Genomic DNA, 26,436 nt, shown 5'->3' with positions numbered 1-26,436 from the left:
CCATGCCTTGTATATTTTATTTCCTCTTATGCCAGAGGTATTAACCTGGGATCTATATGGGCTTTAGGAGATCCTTGAAGCTGGCGAAATGCTGCATTATGTGAATTTTCTGGGGGAAAAAATAAACAACTTCCCACAGATTTTCAATAAGGACTATGCCTTCAAAAACCTGGGAAATCACTGCCATATAGTGCCTAGCACATTACAGACACGGCACAAATGTTTACAGGAAGAATCCAGAGAGGAACTGATATAGACATAGTAACGACTCTCGTTGGTCATACCTTCTAACTTATTCAGCAGCAAGTCTCATGTACAGAGGAGATACCAGGCCTACTTATTATTCTTCCATATATTTATAACAGGACAGTTTCTCAAATCTCTCCTTAGCATGCCTAACAGACAACATAATTGGTACAGTATTTCACTTATAAGGAATACTCATGCTGTTTTTTTCATACTAATGATAAAATTTTCAAATTCCTGTTGTCAATACTGCAAGCATACCCTATTATATGTAGCTCAGTCAGTAATTACAGCAATAATCAATAAACTAACCAATTATTTGCAGTCCACAGTTAATTTATTAGTTTTCCCAGTGAAGAACTCAACAATCTTAACTCTATCAAATGGCTACAAATTCCATTATAACCCTACTCAGATGTATCATTAGTTATACCTTCTTTCAATTATTTCTCATACTTTACATTAAGAGGCTTTTCCTTTATGATGCTGACCTCTCACAAAGCACACAACTGCCCCAGTAGTCAAAAATAACATATGAAGCCAATCTATTTTGAATATCAAATTAATAGCTACATTTACTTACCTGGCTTCAGGCTCTGACTCCTCAATAACTCATTGCTCCTGTCATGAGGAGACTACAATGTGTACAAGTTCTTCCTTGAAAGACTCGACCGAGGGTCCACATATGGTCACAGATTGATTAGATGATGAGAAAGAAAATCACAATGTGAAGGTCAACAGGGACCAACTCTGGGCCCTATTTATAGGCTCATGTTATTGGATAGATGTATTTATTAATGACTTGAAAGTGAAAATGACAGCAAGTTGGCCAAGTTTTATGATAACACCATTTGGATAAAACCATAAAGAACTTTAAGGAGCTCCAGATGGTCTTCATAGAAGTTTGGGCAGCCAATAGCAGATGAAATTCAAATTGGCTAAGTTTAAGGTAATACGTGTTGGCAGAAGGAGTTTAAATTTGTATTCAGCAACAGGCCCAAAATTTATGGGATCCTCTCAGCTGAAACTTTCAGAGTTATTACCTTGGTTAGCTTGGGGTAGTGTCCACACTGACCTTTCACCTGATTTTTAGGCTGTAGCAATTCTGCTATTCCTCTTAAAGTAGAAGTTTTAATAGTAGCTTCAGGGAACCCGCCACTTAAATAAAACAGGACTATCAGGCCCTGCAGACAGCAAGCCAAATGAGACATTTCGTTATAAATAGGCTAAGCGGAACCCTCCACAGAGATGGAACTGAACTGGGAGCAGAGCCATATAAATGACAAAATGTTGGTGGTCCAAACCTCCTATTCCAGTGGTCCCCAGAGTGCCCTGCTGCCACCAAGACTGAGGCCTGCTCGTGCTTATCTTTTCCTTTGCTTCCAAGAGCCACATAATAAATCCCTCGTTCTGATGCAAACTTGAATATGCTTCTGCTCCTTGCTACCAAACAGGCTCCAACATAGATCACAACAGGGGCTAAAAGGGGTCACTACACTTTTATCACTATTTCAAAGGCATCCAAATGTTCCAAACAACACAGAGAAGAGAATTAAAATAATATGTCTCTGGAAAAAAGTTTTCTTTTTTGACTAGGATAAGAAAACAAAACAAAAACTTTACTTACAGCTTGGAGCTTGTCATTATTTGAGTAAATAAACAAATTCCCAAAACAATTTATTTCCTTCAGTTTCCCTTTCTCATTCTTTTCACCATTTCTCCACCTTCCCTGAAGAATATACTGTGTAATCAGTTGTTTGGATGAATTGCATTGAATTAGGGGACTAACAACTCATTGAAAGCTGAACTGATTTTGCCACCTGCAAAGTTCAAAGTAGAACCTATTTAATATGTGGCATGTTTGAAAGCACCATGTGGAAAATGAGCTTCCAACTTCTTTGTTCTTTAAAGAAAACTTCCTAATAGCTAAGGCCCTGATGCTATTAAATATTCAACTTCTAAATGGACAACAAATTTGGTAAACAAGGTAAAACACAGCCTTGTAGGTAAGGACAAAACCTTTAAACTTTCAGACGCCCACAGAGTTTTTTTTTTGAGACAGAGTCTTGCTCTGTCGCCCAGGCTGGAGTGCAGTGGTGTGATGTCGGCTCACTGCAAGCTCTGCCTCCCGGGTTCAAGCAATTCTCCTGCCTCAGCCTCCCGAGTAGCTGGGACTACAGGCGCATGCCACCACGCCCAGCTAATTTTTTGTATTTTTAGTAGAAATGGGGTTTCACAGTGTTAGTCAGGATGGTCACGATCTCCTGACCTCATGATCCACCTGCCTCAGCCTCCCAAAGTGCTGGGATTACAGGAGTGAGCCACTGCACCCACCCAACAGAGTATTTTTTACATTTCTCTACAAACTCAAGTACAGTGACATTTTGGTAATAAGTATTATTTTTTACACGCAGGAAAAAGCAGTATTTGCAAAGCTGAGCAGGACTATAACAGATACCACAACAAAAACCTTATTTAAAACAACCAGGAGCAAAGAGACTGAGAGTCTGTATCCAGGCATTCCCTTTAATTAGCCATGTGACTTCCAACTGATATCTGAATCTTCTATTCTCTGTGGGCCTCAATGTCCTTATTTGTAAAATGAAAGAGTTGAACAAAACCTCTGTGGTTACCTTCCAATTCTACTTGAGTAACTGCATGATTTTAGAGGCAATGTCCAAGTTAGGTATACTAGGATAAAGCCAATCATATCCCAATTTATAAGGTGCTCCACAGGTCAAAAAGTATTTTTCCCTCATAGTACTCAACTTCTAACAAGGTACACTGTGGTCAAATACACCAAAGGGAATACTTACACTTTACTTAAATATAAGGACTCTTGTACTGAATATAATACAAGGTCTCATAATGGGAGGCATTACAGTAAAATGTATGCCATACTCTTCTGGCAATGTGGGAAAAAATGATATAAAGAGTGAGAATAGACAAAATGATGAAAATTATTTTTGTTAATACTGTGTTCCACTCACACAAGCCTCTCAATATTAAGAGAACCAGGTGTAATAAATCCCTGGACACAGGATTTAGCAGAAACAAATATAAATCTATTTACAAAAGCAAGATGTATTGGCTAAATTTCTTAATGAAAGGTCACCCAAAAGAAGAGGTTAACAGTAAAATAATCCCCTCCTAGAACTGGGCCTCCATAGAACTACCAGACAACAAACACAAAAAAATGGAAAAAAGCAGCACGCTATTTTCAATCTTTCTAGAAAATGAGAGGAGGAAATGAGAACAACAACAACAAAATTTAAACTACATTAAGGGAATATTTAATTAGCAATGATCAGGTATTTAGTTTTCAGAATATGTAGGTTGTGCGTATTTTTTTTCTAATAAAGCATTTCAAATTATAATTAAAAAAATACTTTATGGAGGAATTAAAAAGATGCAATAGTGTCAGAGGAAAAGCCATGATCCCAGAAGTGGAATATTCTAACAACATAACTTACAAGAAACTATGCTATAAAAACAGATTGTTGATTAACACAAACTCATAACAAAATGCAGAGCAGCTATCACAATGGTGCTGTAATAACACTTGGCTGCTGAATTCTTTCAATACATTAAATATCTCCTTGGAGACCAAATTACTTTACATTTTCTTAAAAGACAATTTATTATAGCTTTGTTTTCTTCTCATTATCTCTTAAAAATATATCTAATGAAGAAAAGAATACAACTTCTAAATAACTTACATAAAATAGTACTAATGTGTGACAACAGACTTTGGTTTAATATGTTGGTTATTATTTAACAGCACACAACAACCTATTGTCATGACAAATCCTTACCATAATACAATATTCCATGTGTCACATGTATCAAAAACCACTGTATGCCATTATTATGGCACTCATAAAATTAACAGCCTCAGGCTGCTAGCGATTTAAATAATTGATAAGTTTTCAATTAAAAAGGCAACATTTTCAGGTCTAATACAAAAATCTATTTAAATTACTGATAAAAATGTACACTTGTACTGGCCCAAAGCCAGAAAATGCTTGCATCCAAGAGGGGGAAAAAGTAATTCTTCAAGTTTCAACTCAGAGGTTGCAAATTTGTTTTTATTCTTATGCAGAGATATAGGCTGTTTATTTACTTAACCTTTGTAATCAATGAAAAAGAATGATTAAAGGACTAATGGTAAAAGTGCCTCTATTTTTGCTTTCCCACATATGGCTTTTAAAGAAATACTAAGGTGACCACAGGTTTACTGAATTCTATATGAAAAACTAAGCTCTTCTGGCCGGGTGTGGTGGCTCATGCCTGTAATCCCAGCACTTTGGGAGGCCAAGGTGAGCGGATCACTTGAGATCAGGAGTTCGAGACTAGCCTGGTCAATATCGAGAAATCCCATCTCTACCAAAAAGTACAAAAATTAGCCGGGCGTAGTGGTGGGAGCCTGTAATCCCAGCTACCCGGGAGGCTGAGGCATGAGCCTCACTTGAACCCAGGAGGAGGAGGTTGCAGTGAGCCGATATCAGGCTACTGTGCTCCAGCCTAGGCAACAGAATGAGATTTCATCTCAAAAACAAAACAAAACCAAAAACAAAAGAAAAAAAAAGCTTTTTGTAAAAAACAATAAAAATGTGGTAATCTGTCAGTATCTTCCCTATGCCTTTATACCAAATCCTGGACTCAAACTTCAGAGCCAAACTGAACCTACAAAATAAAGACCAATGCAAATTTGTAGGAACATGCTGGTAATCATGAGGACCACCAACCAAAACCTACTGTAAGGCTAGGTCCAAATGGTTCTCCTTAAATTTCGATCATAAGAACCAAGACAGATCAAAATGACAGCCAACCTGGCCAGGCACCTTGGCTCATGCCTGTAATTCCAGCACTTTGGGAGGCTGAGGCAGAAGGACCACTTGAGGCCAGGAGTTTGAGGCCAACCTGGGCAACAAAGCAAGACCCCATCTCTACAAAAAATTTTTTTAAATTAGCTCATCAATGAGATAGATGACTTCTATTCAGACAAAAAAAAAAGTGGACCCAAGAAATCTCAGAAACTTTTAAACTAAGGACATGTAATGTAAGATTATGTAATCATATTTTCCTACAACACAAAAATAATTAAACACTGAATTTGAGAAAATAAGCATATGCTGTAAGGAATATATGGTGCAGAAAGCACAACTAAGGTATTATAAAAACCCAAATTATTTAGAATTTAATAATGATGATGACAGTCCGGGCGCAGTGGCTCACGCCTGTAATCCCAGCACTTTGCAAGGCCGAGGCGGGTGGATCACGGGGTCAGGAGTTTGAGACCAGCCTGGCCAACATGATGAAACCCCGTCTCTACTAAAAATACAAAAATTAGCCAGGCATGGTGGTGGGTGCCTATAATTCCAGCTACTCAGGAGGCTGAGGCAGGAGAATTGCTCGAACCCGGGAGACAGAGGTTGCAGTGAGCCAAGATGGTACCACTGCACTCCAGCCTGGGTGACAGAGCAAGACTCCATCTCAGAGAAAAAAAAAAAATAACAGTGATGACATAAAAAAAAACCGCAAAGAGGAAGGTGGGGGAGAGACAATGTAAAACAGTAAATGAGCAACAGCTTGGGCATGAAAAGAAACTGAACTTAAATTCCATATTCACATTCATACTAGCTCTAAGACCTTGAGCTTATCTCTTAACCACAGCTTCCTCATCTAAAAAATAAGGATGATAATATCTGTCTTACAGAGTGATTATTAAAACTAAAAAAATTAAATACCTCAAGCATTTTGTACATAGCAGTAACTTAGAAATGGAAATCATCATTATTATTATCACTGTGACCACACCCACTAACATTTTCAAAAAGCACAATTTGTAAGATCATACCCAAAAGTACGTATCTTTTGCATGTGGTTAAGTTGAACACATAATGAAAGTATATTGATGTCAGTTCTCTGCAATGGACATATGTGAGAAAATTAGAACCCATCTGTGTGTGTGGGTTTTCTAAAATAAGCATGTCACATTCTCAGGAGAGTTAGCCAATCTATCAATACCAGTGCTAGACGTTTTCAGCAGACAATCCTACTCTGCCTTTCAAGGTACTGATGAGCCCAGCTCTAAATTCTCAGTACACAAAGACTCTCACATAAGTGAATGCGAAGTCAATGGGAAATTGACTTTTCCTATTCTGTGCTGGTTGGAATGCAATGCTCTGTTAATCATCCTATCCTTCTTGTTCTCTATTCTCCTACCCTAAATTAAAACTATTGGCAGAAACCCATACAGACAGTTTACAGTTTTCATTACAATGAAACAATATCCTGGCTGAAGCTGAAGTCTATCAAAAACCTACAACCTAACTGTTGACTAAGATTAGGGTCTCAGTGAAAAGCAAGAGCCCTGATTCCATCATTTCCACGATTCCAAATGATTCCATCATTTGCATTTGTATAGAACTTTTAACTTTTCAAAGGGTTTTCACATCTATTCTCCCATTTGATCATTACAATGGGCCTGTGCAGTATAAAGGACAAGTATTATTATCCACAATTGACAGATGAGGCAACTACAGCACTGAAAGGTTAAGTGATTTGCCTAGGGCCAAGAAACCACAGTAGAGCTAAGGTCTCCTGACTTCCAGTCCAATGCTCTTTCTACCAGGCCACTGGAAAAGGTTTTGTAAACAGATTACAGACTCAGATATAATAAAAAAAACTTGAGAGGAAGGCTCAAATCAAGACTCAGGTAACCTATGTCTCCTCATGATAGCTGAATTTTTCAAGCTTAGTATTGAAGCTTTAGAAATATGCCCTTTTCTCTTGTTTACTTCAGTATCAGACAACTGTTAACACAGATTTTCAGTAAAACTTTAAACACAAAAGAAAAGTCGTTTCAGAATATATTCAGATCACTTTGATTCAGTAAGTAACCCTGTAGTTCATTTTCGGTGGGAGTATTATGGGTAGTGCATAAATAACCAAGAGTACATCTTTAAATCGTGTATCCATATTAAGCCTGCAGCTACATTGTAACTATAGTCTGGAAGGGTGAGAGAGATCTCCAGTTGAAAGTAGATTTTGAAAAATTTTTTAGAGCCCAGGGGTTCATTTTTAATGAGCCGTTACTTTAAGTACTGCATAAAAAATACAGGAAATTGATAGTCCATTTAGTCTGCACCATACCTAATGCAAAAGTCATTAAGATGCATTATTCTTAATGTTTATGATATGATCAGTAAGTGTCTTTTGAAAATAATGCCCTTAACTTTCACATACGGAAATCTTTGAAACCTTTACCTATTATATAGAAAAATGTATGACAACTGTGATTTATTTACTTGTCTTCACTATGCCCAAGAAACAGCATCCTCAATCACGTTAACATTTTAAAAAATAGTCTTCATTTGTCGTATACTTACATATGACAGCATTGCCTTCATTTCCTCATCACTTCTCACTGTAATTCGATCACCATCTTCATCTTCATCTGTTTAAAAGCAACATAATGCAAATGATAAGGTGTGCATTTGTTTAATGCACAAAGGGAACATAATATAAACGGTTTATTACAATGTGATATTCTAACCCTCAACACCACATTTTGGGGGGATGCTGACATTATTAGTTTGTTGTTTTGTTTTCCATTTGGAATATGATCAGAATCTCAATATAAAACTTTCTTTTAGGGATAGCAGAAAATTAAAATATTGCTCATGTCATTCACAACATATCTCTAGGTTAAAGTAAATGTAACTGGAGTATGACAAAACAGGCTTGGTTAGCAGAACTAAAAACCAATGAGAGGCCAGTCTTGTTCTACTATCCATACTTTTTAAATCTCCCAAACAGCACCATACCCCGATTTCTCCATTCTTCCTCTCTCCCAGGCAATCTATCATCTCACAACAGCATGATAAAAATGGCTAACACTTACTGAACACTACAATACATGAGGCACTGTGATCTATGCTTCATACGCAATACCTCCTTGAAAACCTCGTAACAAACCTACGACACGAACATCATTATTATTATTCTCTTTCCACAGGAGAACCTAGGCCTAGTGCAAGGTTAACTTGTAAAGCAGCTCTAATACAGGTCTCCCCCATTCCATTTAGCAGCTCTTTTTCCGAACGGTTTCACTTGTTTTGCATACTCTCCAGCCATAGAAAGCTTCAAATGCTATTCATGCTATTTTGAAATAATTTAAGTCTTAAGGCTGGAGGACAAGACCTCACAAACTACATAACCAGAATGTGTAAATTTGAGTAAGTATCATCAGAGGCCACATCTAGAAATAATGTATTTATTTCATGATACTTCTGTTATTCAAAGTAGTTTTTAAAATATCTCTTCAAAACTGCTTTAAAAGCCTGAAGATAGACTATGTGAGATTATTAAATCTCATTTTTAACCCAAAATGAAATTGTTGGCCTGATCACTTACCCACACCATCTGCCAAGCATGTCTAAGAATGACTTATGGCTATTTCTAAATATATAGTTAACTATTCATCCTTTTATAAACATTTGTCAACAGTGAGGACAGCCTATGTAGTAGACTGTAAATGCACAGTTGAAAGAAATGCCAAAAACGTCCGGAGCAACGTACAGAGCCTCCCAAGGGGACAACTTGGAAGGGGCAGGCTCTCAGCAGGATGCCTCAGTTCTGGTGTTAACAATCGGAATTATTATTTTTGTTCACTCTTGGGCATATAATTGCTGATTTGATCATATAGAAAGACTGTTCTGATCCCAAGCCTGGAGAATCTCAGACAAATCTCTCATCATGAAGAGAATAACCTTGCCCAACATGGTCGGGGGACGCTTACTGAAAGTACAGAGGGAGTTCAGTTCAACACACAGATCTTCCCCTACCACAAGTCAGTGGGTCTTCCCTCCTGTCCGGCTGTAGTTCCAAGGATATCCCCCTGCTTGGTGACTAGGCTATGGGGACCCTAGGAGGAAGCTTGTGTTCTTTCACAATTAGCCTATTAAAGCAAAATACTTTCTCCCTTTATCTCTTCAGTGGCCAACAGCAATCTGACAGCATGATCGAAACCAGCACTTGGACCAGTCCTGTTCAGTGACCCATAGCTCTCACTCTTTCCAAGCACTTGTTTCTGGATCCTGGTTCACTGCTGCAGAGTTCCCCAACAATGTGAATCGGCATCATCAAGATCACACTGTCTAAATCTAGGAGAGTCATTATCAGTATTCTGCTATCAAGCGTTGCCTGTTTTCAGAGTAAAAGGCACACACTGGTCACTTTCAGTAATGAAGAAGGCACAGTCCTGAGAGATGTTACACACATAAAGGTTTTTTCATTCGCTTTAGATACAGAATCTCTAGAGCCAAATTGGGGGAGAAATGCCATTCTAGCTGTAGAAAGAGAAGAAAGGAGTCTGTCTATATATAGGTTCTAGAAACTAATATTTTCAAGGTTAAGGTGAAAGTTTTCTTAAAAATGCAGGAGACAGGAAAAAACAGAATACAAATGATATAATGTTACATATCACCACACGTGAAAGCACTTTACATTTTTGCTTTAAAACCAGGTCAAATTCTCTTTAAATGTAGGCTAAACTGATTTGTTCTTTATGAAGTTCTGAACCGGGCATAAAAACAAATTCCAAGCTGAATAAAGTAGTTTTTTAAAATAAATCTCATTTCTGCAACTAAGCTAGCTGTAGAGATTATGGTTAAAAAGAGACTGCTTATACTTGAATTTCAATATACCCAAGACCTGAATAAGGTATTGCTCACATAGGATGGGCAAGTGCTTATATTTTGGTAAAACGAGTGAAAACCCTTCTTATAATTTATTTAAAAAAGGGGGGGGGCACCGATTACAGAAAGATCATTTAAATCACAATCAAGAACAAAAGGAGAGTTCTTCAACTTCTCAAAGCTAGAGCTTGAACCTTTAAGGCTACTTAAACCAAAATATTCTGGAATTCTAAATTTCTAAGAAATCTCTTGAGGGATTATTTCAGAAGAAAAAGATCGGTGAAAGAAGTCAGCTACCAGAATAATTTCTTGTAGAGAAGTTGCATAAAAAGTAGTTATGAAACATTATAAGAGCATTTGCTTAAGTGGACAGAAAACTGAAGCCAAAACGCTAGAATAGCTTTTGACATCAACCCAGTGATAAAATGTTGGAACTATCCCCTTAGGGGGTCTGACTCCAAAAGAAGATTTCAGATAAGTTGAAAGAGGCATTCTAATAAAGGCTGGGGATAAAATCAAGCTTACATGGCATACTGATGAATAGTTGTTGTGGGTTAACAGGATACCTAGCTTTATGTAGGTATTGGTTTTCTTTACAAACTGCTCTTTGGGAGACTGTCCGATTTGCTCTTTAATATCTATGCTTAGTCGTTTTATTAAAGACTCCTTGTTTTTGTCCAAGAGGAAACTGAGTTGGAAAAGTAACCACACCCATGAGAAGACTGGTGGCTCCAGCCAAAAGGCAAAAGCTGAGCTATCTCTGACCCCTTGATGGCAGCCCAAGAGCAAACCACTCACCTTAACCTGTAAAGCAAAAATGCACTTCTCTCTAAAGACAGTGAATTGACAGCTACGAAAAGTTAGTGAAGGGTAAGAAAGCAGAAATACATATTAAGCAAATTACTATGACAGTAGCCTAAAATACTTTTCTGAACAAAAACTTGGATATATACAGCCCATCTAGCCAAGACTCAGGCTAGCTGCCTATCAAGCTGGATAAGCTATAAAAATTACACTAGCTGGAACCATAAATCATAAAAACTTACTAAACTGGCACAAAGTTTCAGAGGTACAAATATGTTAGAGAACAACACTAGAAAGTAGTGATACTAAGAAGTCAAAAAAAAATTTGAGCTTTTTCTATCTTATACATGGAGGTTCTTTGCCATCTGACCAAAAAAGCATTACCGGATATGACCAAGAAAAGGGGTGGGGGTAGGGGAGCAGACAGATCTGATACACTGGTTCACAATGAGAATTCCAGGCTTCTTTAGTTGCCTGGAGCATAGTAATATGATTTTCCAGCACATTAGGGAAGCAAAAGTAGAACCAGAAAGCCTATGTACTGGCTAGATTTTGTTAATGTCACTTAAAATGGAGGAAAAAATCCTAGCAAGATACCAAATAGAGTGCAGCAGATGGTAAACAAATATTATGAAGCAATCTTCACAAAATCTGCAGTGTGTCACAAATATACAAAATGGCAGAATTTGGGAAAAGCGAATCATAACAGGCCATATGTTGTTAGCGATTTTATTTGAGGCAACATGCAATCCAAAAGAAAAACCAAGAAGAGAAACATAAAGGCCCAATAGAGAGGAGAGGCAGCCTCAGGTAAGGGGCGGTCAAAATGGCCTACTGAGTAAACAGCAGACAAACAGCAGACTCCAGGGAGCTCTCAGCCAAACAGCACCCACTGCGGTGACAGGGGCTCAAGAAGGCTTTCAAGAGAAACAATCTAGCTTCTACAAAGAGCTACAGAAAGTTAAGGCAATATATTATATGTCATTTGTCACACTCCTTCTGTGCCAGGTGGCAATTAGAACTACTGCAAAGGCACTTTTGCCAGGTAAGAGAAAAGAAATGAAAACATAATTGTAGAAGTTATAAAGACACCAACAGGAAACTACCAGAAAAGATGTCAAGTTTAAAGCCCTTCTCAGGCATGGAGTTAATGACGCAGGCAGGACCAGAGGCCATACTTTCCATGGCCACATCTTCATACCCATGAGTTTTAATTTAGCTTCCTGCTTCTCTCTTCCTGATTCCTTCCTCACTTCTTTGCTTTCTTCCTCCTTCCAGCAAATAAAAGTACCCACTATGTGGTAGGCACTGTTCTGGGCACTGGGACGGTAACAGTGAAAAAAGAAAAAACAAACAAAATTCTGCCCTCATGGAACATACACTCTAGTGGAAAGAGACTGAAGGAGGTGAGGGAGTGGGCCTTGCTGGTATCTGGGGAAAGACTGTTCCAGGCAGAGGGAGCAGCTAATACAAAGGCCCTGGGTCAGAGGAACGCCTGGCATGTTTGACAGACAGAAAGGAAGCCGGAGTGGCTAGCACAGAATGAGAGGTGGGGGCAGAAACACACGGGTTCAGAGAAACAATGGTGGGACAGGTTGAGGCCAGATGCAAAAATGCAGAGCCTTGTAGGGCATTTTAAGGACTTGGTCTTTTACTTTGGAGTGAGATGGAAATCACTGGAGGGTTGTGAGTGTGGTGGTGTCACCTGACTTCTAAAAGAATCACTCTGGCTGTCATGTGGAAAAGAGGCTGTATAGAGGCAAAAGTAGAACAGGGAGACCAGTTAGGAGGCCACTGTCCTAATCCCGGTGAGAGATGATGGTGGCCTAAACCAAGCTGAGGTTTTGAGAAGTCATCACATGCTGGATAAATTTGAAGATAGAGCCAACAGGACTTGCTGATGAATGGGATTTAGAAAGCTTATCCTTATTACTTCACTCTTCAACCATCCATGCATTCCAGAAACACACATAGAGTGTCTATTATGTGCCAGGTACCATTATGATAGGGATTCAAAAATAAGCTGCACTGTCCACGGACCTTAAGGAACAACTAGTCTGGTGCTTGAGTAAAGGACTCAAACTTCTTAATTTTCATACAAATTAGCAAGACTATTAATAAGAAATGACTAGTCTCATAAGACTAAAAGGGATTTGGACTTTTTGCATCAGTAATATTTCCAGCCAAAATTTCATCAAATTAAAGCTCTCTTATTTTGCCCCAAATTCTAGGATGCATAATTAACTCTTACATGTTAAATAATTTTCAGGCTCAGTGTAGGTTTATTGTGACCATTTTTCACTAACTTACCTAGTTTTACTTAAAAACGACCCTTTATCTTTTTACATATACAATAGTTTAAGGAAATGAAACTTCATTTCTTCCAAATATTTTATGATTCAGACTCTTCCCTGAAGCAAAAAGAGGCTCCCACCCAACTATTCTTAACAAGATTGTCACGGCTAGCTGAACATAAGAGTATCTCCTACAGGTGTCACTCCAGTTATCAGCTATAGTTGTTTCCTATACTCTGAGAATTTACAACTTCCAGAATTGCAATTTTGCTTTAAATGGTCATACTATGCCAAATTTAAAATGAGACATGATGTGTTGGTCTAAAGATTTCCACCCTAAATACAAAATAATCTTCCAGCAGTTCATAAAACAGCTGAAAATGATTCTGTGCAATAAGGAGAGAGTATAAAATAGGGTTGAAGAAAGGCACAAATTCAATAAATATTTATCCTATAACCATGTTTTCTGAACCAAACTCAGACACACGGTTTGACAAGTGTGAAGATACTTCTGAGAGCTACAGATTAGAATACATGAGTGTAATGGAAAAGTGAAACCACATGGTTTTTATAGGTTTAAGACAGCATTTGTCTACATGGACTTAAAATGCATGTTTTAAGTCACCAGTGAGATTTTACTGTCCAGGAACACCAATCCAACAGTCATTTTACAGCAGTTACTTCTCTAGAGAAAATGCTGGCAAAGGAACACAAGTAAGAGATATGCACAGGAAATGCATTAGTAGGCATGGTTGATTTTTATCACCTCATGTGTTGGTGTACTCATTAATCTGCTAATGAAACTGTGAAAATCAGCAGGGGTCTCTGGGCCTATATGAATGTCAAGCTCTTACAGCATATGTAGAACCCAGAAATGCAAACATACAGGATTTTTTATGGTTATGGAATTTACCTTCATCTCAGAAAGGTTCTCACATCTGGGAAAAGAAAAACTATTCCATAACTGGTGTGGAATCAACTATCTGCTTGAAAAATAAAGTCGGATCCCCACCTGATTTATTTCACCAAAATAAACTGAAGATGGTGCAAGAATTAAGAAAAATAAGGGCTGGGAGCAGTAGCTCACACCTGTAATGCCAGCACTGTGGGAGGCCGAGGCGGTGGATCACCTGAGGTCAGGAGTTCGAGACCAGCCTGACCAACATGGTGAAACCCTGTCTCTACTAAAAAATACAAAAATTAGCCAGGCATGGTGGTGGGCACCTGTAATCCCAGCTACTAGGGAGGCTGAGGTAGGAGAATCACTTGAATCCAGGAGGCAGAGGTTGCAGTGAGCTGAGATCATGCCATTGCACTCCAGCCTGGGCGACAGAGCAAGACTCCATCTCAAAAAAAAAAAAAAAGAAAAGAAAAGAAAAGAAAAAGAAATTCTGAACTTCGTAATAAAAATACATGCTTTTTATAAAAACAATACAACACATACAAACATACAAACTTATATAAATAACTGTGTGTGTGTGTCTAACCTCATTAAAGTAGAAGGAAAAAAGAATATGAATGAATGTTTCTTCAATATCCTGGACTGTAGAAGACCTTTCTAAGCATGACATAAACCCAGAAGTCACAAAGGAAAATAAGTAAGTTTGACCATGTAAAAATTTTAAACTTCTCTACGGAAAAAAGAAGAGAGAATAACAAGACCAGAACAAACTGAAAAGAGCAATAAACTGAACAAAAACATTTGTAACACACAAGACAAAGGGCCAACCTTAATATTGGAAAACCCTTAAATCAATTAGAAAAAGATAAATAACCAAATAGAAAAACAGGCAAAGGTGACAAATAGTTTATAGAAATGAAAAACAAATAGCTGGCCAGGTATGGTGGCTCATGCCTGTAATCCTAGCATTTTGGGAGGCTGAGACGGGCAGATCACCTGAGGTCAGGAATTCGAGACCAGTCTGGTCAACATGGTGAAACCCCGTATCTACTAAAAATACAAAAAAATTAGCCGGGTGTGGTGGCGCATGCCTATAGTCCTAGCTACTTGGGAGGCTGAGGAAGGAGAATCGCTTGAACCCCTGAGGCAGAGGTTGCAGTGAGCCGAGATCACGCCACTGCACTCCAGCCTGGGCGACAGAGTGAGACTCCATCTCAAAAAAAAAGGAAATTAAATACAAATAGCCAAATACAAATGAGAAGATATTCAAGCTCGTTTACAATTTAAAAAATATAAAATAAAACAGTAACATAGTAATCTTTTTCACCTATCAAACTGACATTGACTAAAAGGTTTGCTAATATCCAGAGTTGATGGGGTTGGAGGGAAATGGGCCTTCTCATACATTGTTGGTGTGAGTGTACATTTGTTCTATCTTTTGGTGAGCAAACACAGTAATAGATATCGAAATTTAAATATGGGTACTCTTTGTCTCAGTAGTTCCAACTCTAAGAATTTATCTTACAAATTTATTTCCACAATGATATGGTTTGAATATTTGTCCCCTCCAAATCTCATGTTGAAAAGTGATCCCCAATGTTGCAGGCGGGGCCTGGAAGGAGGTGTTTTGGTTGTGGGGGTGGATCCCCCATGAATGACTCAGTGCCCTCTCTATGGTAGTGGGTTCTCACTCTGCTGGTTCATGTGAGAAACTGGTTGGTTGAAGGAGCCTGGCACCTCCTCTGCTCTCTCTTGCCATGTGACATGCCTGCTGCCCATTCACCTTCTGCCATAAGTAAAAGCTTCCTCAGCAGAATGCAAGCAGATGCTAGTGCCATGCTTGTACAGCCTGTAGAACTGTGAGCTCTAGATGTAAGGGAGAATAAGGACCTAAAAGAGGTCCTTTTAATAAGAAAACGAGGTTTAGGACCATCAGCCCAAAAGGTGAGTTCTGCAGACAGATGTCCCTGTCCTCATCCAGCCCTAACTCCCCTTGGAAACACCATGCCCAGAAAAAGAAATCAGAAAGAATACAGCTCCTCGGGTTTGACCCCCTTGGGTCAGTCAAATGTGGGAATTTGATTTGGAGGCCTGAATTGTCCACCACCAACCAATTATATCCCATGCTCAGGCTATAACACAAATAATCCAAAAACGCAAATTACTCATTTAGATTTAGACCATATACATTTTATAATTTTCATTTGAATATGGACACACATAACATTCCACTCATTCAACAAGTGTGTTCCTCTAAGGCAGCAAGCTCATTACTAAGAAGAGAGAAAGAGTGGAATAAAACATTGTACCTATCGCTAAGTGACTCAAAACGTAATGAGGGAAGTTAACATGCACACACACACCAGAAGGCAGGCTGAAGGGGTTCCCTGCTCTAGTAAAGGTGCAGAGAGATTAATGTCATCTGGAATCACCAGAGGTTTCATTGGAGAGACACCATTTCTCAGAACTGGAGAATCTGTAACATTACCTGACCTTTCCCCTCTTTTCCACTCAACTCTTTTTCTCTACATTTATACAAAACAGGTACATTTGACAGCTACCCTATCTCTTGTTGCTTAATTCATATCACTAACTATAACACCATTTCTTTTATATAAGATATCAATTAGTGTTACGTATATTTTCAGTATTAAATGTATTACTATAAGGCCAGGTGCGGTTGGCTCACGCCTATAATCCCAACACTTTGAGAGGCTGAGGAGGGTGGATTGCTTGAGCCCAGGAGTTCAAGACCAGGTTGGGCAACATGGCCAAAGCCCGTCTCTACAAAATATACAAAAGTTAGCCAGTATAGTGGCATGCACCTGTAGTCCCAGCTACTTAGGAGGCTGAGGTGGGAGGATTGCTTGAGTCTGGGAGGCAGAGGTTGCAGTGAGCTGAGATCGCACCACTGCACTCTCCAGCCTGGGTGACAGAGCCAGACCATTTCAAAAAACCAAAAATGTATTACTATAAGTATTTCTTTTATTAAAGTTGTATTTATTCAAGGGTTGTTCCATTATACCCATAAGCCACTGAAGTATTTCCAAAATTCCTTATAAGCTATATCTTCTCAACTATTTCTTAAACATAGATTCCATTTATTGGTTCAGATTTTTGGTTCAGAAAAAAAAGTCACCACAAAATAATCATGAAAAAAGCCAGCCTAGGATTTCAAGTCTATAGTGGAAAGTACATGATAATCCAAACACAAAAAAACTAAGAACTGTCATTATTTTGTCTGTGGGTGTGTTTTGTATTTATTGTTTTTCATTTAAAACTGGCCCATATACAGATGGGCACAGAGCTGCTGCCATTGATGGGGCAAAAGAAAGAGCATGATATCACAGAACCTAAACCTGGAGTAGTAGAGGTTTATCTATATTTACACTTAACAGGCTTTTGACACACTTGGGGATAAAGAGTGCAAGTTTTATCGTCAAAAAGATGTGTGTTTGAACCTGGGCTTCACCCTTCCAAGCAATCACATTCAGCAATCATTTCAGGCCTCTGAGCTTCAGTTTATTCACAGGTATAATTTTCCTATTTCACAGAGTCAGTATAAAGATTACTAACAACTTAGGCAAGTCATCTAGTACACTGCCTGGCACAGAGCTAGCTATCAATGAATGATAGTTAAAATAATCAGTATTATTATTATTATGAACCGTAACTGGAAGCCAATGAGGCAGGCACAGGCACATCAAGCCACTTTGGGGACCCGACAAGCAAGTAAAAAGTACAAAGTAAACTTCTTTTTACCATGCTTAAGAACAACCAGAATATATGATTTCAATAATTATGACAACTCTCAAAACAAGTCCAGTACAGTGGTTGAGAATATACACTCTGGAAACTACTCCAGAAATTCCACTTTACCACTTAACAGCTGCGAGACTTTCAGCAAGTTGCTTAAAGATTTCCTTTCCTCAACCAAAAAACAGAGCTAATAACAGTCCTTTTAAGTACTTAGTGGGTACAGTGGCTCACACCTGTAATCCCAGCACTTTGAAAGGCCAAGATGGGACTATCACTTGAGGCCAGGAGTTCAAGACCAGCCTGAGCAACACAGCAAGACCCTGTTTCTACAAAAAAATTTTTTTAATTAGCTAGGTGTGGAGGTGGGTGCCTGTAGTCCCAGCTACTCGGGAGGCTGAGGCAGGAAGATCACTTGAGCCCAGGAGTTTAAGGCTGCAGTGAGCTATGATGATGTCACTGCACTCCAGCCTGGGCAACAGAGCAATACTCTGTCTCAAAAAAATAACGAGTACTTCGTGGGGATATTGTGATGGTTAAAAGAAATAAGATAACCCATGGAATGCTCTTAGCAAAGCATCTGTCAACAGTAAATACTCCAAATGTTAACTATCAGACTGTCCATGAAACCCGTGGCACCCGCAAGGAGTTACTGCAAAGAGTCTGAATAAAGCTTGCAACACTAGTATGTACTTCAGACAGATGTACTATTTTTCTATAGTACAGAGTTCAATGTGACTAATAAAATGCTAATTACATTGAGTTCTACTCATTATAGCTTTTAAAAACAGGCAAAGATTGTTGAAAAATGTTCTAACAATAGAGAAACATACAAAGTAAAAAGTGTGCTCATTCATCCACCCCCCTGCCCCCACCAACCCAAGCCTCAGGCCCCAAGTCCACTTTCCAGGGTAAGTCACTGGAAAGTACTGTAGTAGGCACTCTTCAGATCCTATCTTTCAATACACACATAAAGTTGGGGAAGCGGGGTTGGATATTTTACAAAATGGGATCATACTATATGCATTATTTGTTTATTCAACAATATTTCACAGATATCTTGCCGTACAAATGTAAAAAATCCTAACTCATTCTTTTTAGTTACTGTTGAATGCTTTGAATTATAGATAAATTGTAATTTATTAATCCATTGTAATAGGCATTTAGTTTACCTCTAATTTTTCGCCATTGAAAATAATCCCACAAGCCTGAGCCAGGAGGTCAAGGCTACAGCAAGCTGTGATCTCACTACTGCACTCCAGCTTGGGCAAAAGAGTGAGACCCTATCTCCAAAATAAATAAATAATCCCACAATGGGCCAGGCACAGTGGCTCACGTCTATAATCCCAACACTTAAGGAGGTCAAGGCAGGAGGCTCACTTGAGGCAAGGAGTTCAAGACTAGCCTGGACAACATAGCAAGACCCCATCTCCACATAAAATTTAAAAATTAGCCAAGCATAGTGGTGCATGCCTGTAGTCCCAGTTACTTGGGAGGCTGAGGTGGGAGGGTTGTTTAAGCCCAGGAGTTCAAGGTTACAGTGAGCTATCGTGCCACAGCACTCCAGTCTGGGCACCAAGGCAAGATCCTGTCTCTAAAAATAATAATCATCATCATCATGATCTCACAATGAACATCTTGTTTGATGGGCATTCAACATATGCGTAGCTATTACTGTTGAACAGCTTCCTGAAAGTGGATCTGCTAAGTCAAAGGTTTTGCACATTTTATATGTTGATAAGAAACGCCAAATTATCCTCGAAAAAGGAAGTACCCATTGTATTCTCTGTAAGTAACCATCTTCATAAAAAACAGAAACAAAAAAGTATCCTATCGTGTGGAAAAACTGAAATTTTTCTATATTAAGAAGTGATCTTGGCCAGGCGCGGTGGCTCACGCCTGTAATCCCAGCACTTTGGGAGGCCAAGGCGGGCGGATCACAAGGTCAGGAGATCGAGACCATCCTGACTAACACGGTGAAACCCTGTCTCTCTAATAAAGATACAAAAAAATTAGCCGGGCGTGGTAGCGGGTGCCTGTAGTCCCAGCTACTCCAGAGGCTGAGGCAGGAGAATGGCGGGAACCCCGGAGGCGGAGCTTGCAGTGAGCTGAGATCGCGCCACTGCATTCCAGCCTGGGCGACAGAGCGAGACTCTGTCTCAAAAAAAAAAAAAAAAAAAAGAAGTGATCCTCTGGCCAGGCGCAGTGGCCCACACTTGTAATCCCAGCACTTTGGGAGGCTGAGGTGGGTGGATCACTTGAGGTCAGGAGTTCAAGACCAGCCTGGCCAACATGGCAAAACCCTGTCTCTACTAAAAATACAAAGATTAGTTGGGCATGGTGACGCACACCTGTAATCTCAGCTACTCAGGAGGCTGAGGCATGAGAACTGCTTGAACCCAGGAGGCAGAGGTTGCAGTGAGCTGAGATCGCACCACTGCCCTCCAGCCTGGGCAACACAGTGAGACTCTGTGGCAAAAAAAAGAAAAAAAAAAGAAAAAGAAAAAGAAAAGAAAAAAAGTAGCCCTCATCTTAAAAAAAAAAAAAACTACAGTTCTTACTTCATCCCTCTCAGCATCTGGGCCTTTATGCTACTGACTATCTCATCTTAGCATGACTCATTCCATGATGTCCTCTGCAATGACCTGGTTCATGAGAAAACAGTTTTCTAGTCCCCAAGTCACCCTGGCCCTGTCCCCAGGCCAACTGTGGGAAAAAAGGAAGGACTAAAGACCTAAAGTGTTCCTGTCACCACCTAGCATCCCTGCCAAGCCCCACTAAAACAGAATTATTCCATGTAATGCTCATGGTAAAAGCTCTACTTTGTTGCTATGTTTTAAAGCAGCAATGGATTAAAATCTCTTAATCAATAATCATTGGCCTACAAGTAGTTTACACGTTTCATTTTGTCCTGCAATATTATTACAATCAGGAGCAAGAGCAGATAAAGGTCATGCTGGTAATTAAAGCTATATTGTAGAAATATGCTCACCCAAGATATGATTAAATAAGAAAATATTACTCAGTTCAGTATCATCATTAAACTTGTATCAATTTATAAATATTTAAATGTACCATATGATGGTCATAAATAATCTGTTTTTGTCAGTTTCTAAAGTAATGCCACCCATAGACCCTTTAAAAAATGACTGCAGAAAGGAATAGTCAAGAAAGTATACAAGCCAGACTTACATTCAAATGCTGTAGTTGTTGCTTCAGGCAGAACCTGGCCTATCACATCCTAAAGAAAGAAAGAATAAAGAAACACAATTAGCCATATTCTTTATTGCTAACGTGGTAAATCCTACAGGAAATATGAGAACCTGGGAAAGATTTTTGAAACGTTAGCATAAACTATAAAAACATTAGCTCATAATCACACTTAGCCCAGCAACGTAAACCCAGAGTTTAAAGCCCTATTCCAGAAAGAAAAATATTTAAGAAACCTTTTCCACATTTTATTAATAACATAATATTTTATTCTCCATTCAACAGTCTATATACAAATAAACCGTCATGTATTTACAAAAACTTGGTTTCTTCTATGGAAGGCTGTGGAATATACTACAGTTGAAAGAGAAACGGGTTTTGAGAGTCAGACTGACGTAGGTCTGAATCTCTGGGAAAAAAATCACCTAACCTCTCTGAGCCTCAATTTGATTACCCTCCAAAATGGGTCTAATAATACTTACAGATGTAGCGTAAAAATTCATCTAATAAACATAAGCTTAGACCTAGCACATTGAAGACATTCAACAAATGTAGTTCCTGATATACAACAAGCAACACTGTGCCTCGCACTCATCATGGTAGGAGTTCAACACGCAAGTTTCCATGATGAAATAAAATCATTATGCTACATTTAACACAAACAGTTCTTATCAACCTTTACTCTTAAGCAACAGAAAACATACTTAATGACACCGAAATAAAGTTAATCTAGCCTACAACAAAAATCTAAAAAGTGTATATTATCTGACATCAACGTTTAAATAAATCTATAAAGTTGAAAACACAGGAAAATTAGTATACTGAGACAGCTTAATTGAATAAGCACAGAACACCTAAGCTCTGGGGAAAGTGACCCTCCATCATGTCCAGTCCAACTCCAATGACCTGCAAACCTCATTTCTCTCCAGGAGCTCTGCCACAGTGTCCCTCCCAGGCTGCACCAGAACTGGCACCAGGCAGCCAGCTGACAAAGCCGCTCGCAGTATTTCTCAGCAGGGAGCCCACAGCCTTTCCAAGCAGGGCACTTAGCAGAGTGGCGGCTGCAACTTCCTTCTAAAGGCAATTCTTTAGAAGCTTTTGCTGCAGTGGCAATTTGCATAATAGTCTTGCCTCTATAGTGCTTTTTTTTTTTCAAAAATAAATCTGTGCATATAAAACTGATCAAAGAGAACTATCTTAGGCAGCCCTTGCTCATTACAGCCAAAAGAGATTATTTTTTTTCTGACTCTAGTCTTCACAAATGAAACATCAACTTTTTGAGGAAGTATCTATAAAAGATTTCAGTGTTAAAAAATTATTTCTACACTCTCATAGTTAGAAAGTATTTATTGACAGGAAACTGTAAAGGGAGTACAGAATAAAGCACACAGGCAATCCAGTGGAAAGCCTGAAAACATGAAATTGCAGCCAAACAGCTATGGCTGGATGCTAGCTCTCTGGCACAGCTGAGTGCACGAAATCTCTGTGCCTCACTTTCCTCATGTGTAATATCAGATCTTAGCTGTACCTAACAAATGAGTTAGTATTTGTAAAGTACTCAGAAGAGTGTCTAGCACATGGCAAGTGCCATATTAGCGTCTGTTAAATAAATAAAACAAAACACCGATAACTGGAATTTTACAAAGCTTACTTCATAATAAACTTTGAAATTCCAGCACCCAACAATCAGTGGAGGATGGTGATTCACTTATTGACTTCATCCTTCAGCAGTATTTATTGAACACCCATTCTAGCCTGTGTAGGTTTAAAAAAATGAGGGGAAAACAACTGCTTCATCCCCAACTCTCTAAGTCTAGGTTATCACCAGTTATTTCCAGGAAACTCCGATCTTGAGATGTGAACTGTACCTCTATAGTGTTAGCAAACTAATTTACACTCCTTCTACTTAGGAATAGCAGACCCCATCAAAGTGCAGAGTTCTAACAACCACCTGAAAACCTGCTCAGTGGCAGTGGCATGCCTTAGCCCCTTGACATAAACAAGGCGCTGCACATGCTTCTCATCTGATATGAGGAAAAGGGAGAAAGAACAAAGCAAACTTGAGAGAATCATGTGAACACAACCAACCATTTTGTTCTTTAAAGCAAATAAAGTGGGGCTATAAAATGACAAAGAGGTAAGAAGTTTAAACATCAGTAATATCTACTAGTCATTTTAAAGCAGGGTACATTTGATGATTTTATATACATTTTCCAGCTAAAGTGACTTATTTCCAAGCGGCCTTCTTCTACTCTTGACAACATAACATGTACCTAACTAACCTAAAGGTTTCAAAAGAAAACCGGGATGGGCGCAGTGGCTCACACCTATAATCCCAGCACTTCAGGGGGCCGAAGTGGGTGGGTCACCTGAGGTCAGGAGTTTGAGACCAGCCTGGCCAACATGGTGAAACCCTGTCTCTACTAAAAACACAAAAAAAATTAGCTGGATGTGTGGTGTGTACCTGTAATCCCAGCTGCTCAGGAGGCTAAAGCAGGAGAATCACCTGAACCTGGGAGGCAGAGGTTGCAGTGAGCCGAGATCACGCCACTGCATTCCAGCCTGGGCAACAAAGCGAGACTCTGTCTCAAAAAAAAAAAAGAAAAAAAAGAAAACCGAAGTTTACATATTTTGATGATGAACCATTTTTTGATACTTTTCTTCTTCCTTTCAATAAATCAGACAAATATCTGACAGATCCAAAACATAATTGAGCATCTACAACATGCCATGAGCATAAAGATCACAAAGCTGTAGGCTACAGGAGAATAAAACTTGATCCTTGACTTTAGGAAGATTATAAACTGGTTATGGAGATAAAGACAAACCTGAAAGACTAGTAATATAAAACACTTAGAGTATAAGCACCAAACAAAAGACATAAACAGCCAATAGTATTTGGTAACTCAGGAGAAAGGAAAAAATCACAGACTCAGTTTAGACAGAAGTGTGTGTGTGTGTGTGTGTGTTTTCTTCTTTTTTGAGATAGGGTCTCGCTCTGTGTGTGTGTGTGTGTGTGTGTGTTTTCTTCTTTTTTGAGATAGGGTCTCGCTCTGTGACCCAAGCTAGAGTGCAGTGGTGCAATCACAGCTCACTATAGCCTCAACCTCTGGGTTCTGGGTTCAAGAGATTCTCCTACCTCAGCCTCCCTAATAGCTGGGACTGCAGTGAGTGCCACCAAGCCGCCACTAATTTTTGCATTTTTTGTAGAGATGGGGTTTTGCCATGTTGCCCAGGCTGGCTCGAACTCCTGAGTTCAAGCGATCCACCCACCTCAGCTTCCCAAAGTGTTGGCATTACAGGCCTAAGCCACCACTCCTGGCCCAGAAGTCTTATAGATGAGGGGAAATGTGAGCTTGGAGACCACAGGATACAAAAAGAAGAGGGGAGAGAGTTGGGCATTCTTTCTCATCACACACTAACCGGACCTCTTGTGTAGTTTTCCCAAAACTAGGAACTCAGTCTCCAGGTAAAAAGAGAAACACAGAAAGCTGCAAAACAGAAGACCCAAATGTCTCTACCTCTGAGGGTCAGGTCGGTCTCCATACTTAAGCCAGTCTCTGATGATTCAGACAAAAGACAAGGCCCAGAGAGACCAAATGACTTGCCCAGGGTCTCCCAGCTATTTGATGCACAGTGACTGGAGCCCTCAACTGCTGACTTCAGGTCTGAGACACTCAGTTATGGCTGACTCGGTGACTACAACCTGCTTCTGGCATCTGTGTCAGGTTCTGCCAAAAATTAGCTGTGTGGCTTTAGCAAGGTATTTTCCCCCTGTGGGGTTCATGCCTCTTCATTCGAAATGAGTCTGAATTAGATGAGGGGATTCTTCCAGGTTCCATGTGGCTTTAAAGTTTAAGGTTCCAAGCCAGAGATGCTGACGTGTCTCTTGGTTCTTGCCTTTTCTTGATGAAGAGATGAAGTGAACCTGGAGAACAGATCACAGGAGTCTGCCAGCATCTAGGCTTGAACATTTGCTAAAATGGAGCACTAGGAGACAGCAGTGAACACCCACTGCCACAGGTCCTTCGTCAGGCCTTTCTGACAAAACATGCTCCACCTGGGCTTACCTAGCCAAAAGCGTGCAGATACCTGGCATGCTGAGCTCTAGTGGTGGGGCCACTCGTGCAGTGTTTCCTGTTAAGCCAGTCAGCCTTGAGCCAGGTACAACTTAGAGATGCTCAAGAAACAGAAGACCCAAGTCCAATCCCTTATAATAACAATCCCATCAATAATAACAACACTAATGGAGTGCTTACTATGTGCTAAGTTGTTCTGAGTGCTTTACATGTATCAACTCAAGGAGTCCTCAGAACTCTAGGAGGTAGGCATTACTTTCACCCCTCCCCAACATTTTTTTTCACAAATAAAGAAACTGAGATACAGAAGATACCTGCCCCAATAGTACAACTCGCAAGTTAAACAACTTGGCTCCAGAGTTTGTGGTCTTAAACACTGGGCTATTCTTGAAATAATCACATAACCAAATAATATAATCACATAATAATCAACCTTCCATTGTTTTAAACGAGTAAGAGAAAGCCCATCTTTCTCATCACAGTCACAATCTCACATAATCTTTCCAAGTCTTTGAGGAAGGTACAAGTTTCCCTGTTTTACAAATAAGGAAACTAAGGCTCAGAGAGGTAGACTGACTTGCCTAGTCAGTGGGACAGCTTGCAATTAAACCCAAATTCCTTGACTCTAAACCTAGTGTTCTGTCCACAGAACCATAATTGCATACATCCTCTTTTAAGCACCCTTCTTAAACAAATATTTTGGGGTCCTATGAAGAAACAAAACCAAACATACCTATCTCCTCCAGAAGTTTACTATCTAGTGGAGGAGATAAAGAATCATGATCAAACATGTGCTTTGCTGGGGGACCCACACAAAGCTGTGATGACACAGAGGTGGGGCATATAACCAAGAATGACACAGAGAAAAAGCACAACTTGGCTTGGAAGGACAGGTGGGAATTGGCCGGTGAAGAGCAGAGTGCAGACAGCCTGGACACCTGGGAGAACTGAAAATCAACCTAAATAAGTGAGGCACAGAAGTTTATGGGGCTGTGAAGAGAGATGACACAGGTGCCAGGCAGACAGGGGCCAATCCAGATATGCCCAGAGGGCCATGTGAAAGAGCCTGCGCCTTATCATGAGGGGAAATCTGCGTGTGCATGACTGTGTGGAGAACAAAGAGAAGGATGGCATTTGATGCACAATATGGAAAGCTCCTGGTCAACGCACCCAAAAATCTGCATGGCCTGGGTAGTCAGTAACATCTAGAACTCAAAATGAAGTTATAGAAATCAAATTTTGATTGAGTTACCCAAGACAATGAAAAATCACATCACAAATCTTCCTCTTTCCAAGATCCTGCCACCTTGCCCACTCTTAACTTGCCGGTAAGTTCCACTACAGATCTGCTGCTAGTGATGTGCTTTTCGGAATGTCCGCTTCTGTCTTCCATGCCTCAGTTATTCAGCATGTAGAATGGGCACAAGGCACCCTGTCTATCT

General features: G+C 39.6%; 1 protein-coding gene across 7 annotated transcripts in view; it reads right to left on the bottom strand.

Moving 5' to 3' along the window:
* MAP2K5 (mitogen-activated protein kinase kinase 5) overlaps window positions 1-26,436 on the bottom strand; it is a 260,525-nt gene that overhangs the window by 232,085 nt on the left and 2,004 nt on the right. For 3 of the 7 annotated variants that reach the window (XM_054451151.2, XM_054451149.2, XM_063652330.1), the window contains 2 exons: window positions 20,898-20,946; window positions 7,641-7,708 (listed from right to left, as the gene is read on the bottom strand). In XM_054451151.2, the coding sequence (XP_054307126.1) occupies window positions 7,641-7,708; window positions 20,898-20,946 (117 nt within the window). Of the gene's footprint in view, window positions 1-829; window positions 1,431-7,640; window positions 7,709-20,897; window positions 20,947-21,769; window positions 21,792-21,829; window positions 21,892-23,379; window positions 23,479-26,436 lie in introns of those variants that run through there. The other 4 variants (XM_063652331.1, XM_054451153.2, XM_054451156.2 and 1 more) reach the window with 4 other exon arrangements.

This window comes from Pongo pygmaeus, chromosome 16 (assembly GCF_028885625.2).
Source record: "Pongo pygmaeus isolate AG05252 chromosome 16, NHGRI_mPonPyg2-v2.0_pri, whole genome shotgun sequence".
Taxonomy (NCBI): Eukaryota; Metazoa; Chordata; class Mammalia; order Primates; family Hominidae; genus Pongo; species Pongo pygmaeus.
This window is presented reverse-complemented; position numbering and strand designations above follow the sequence as displayed.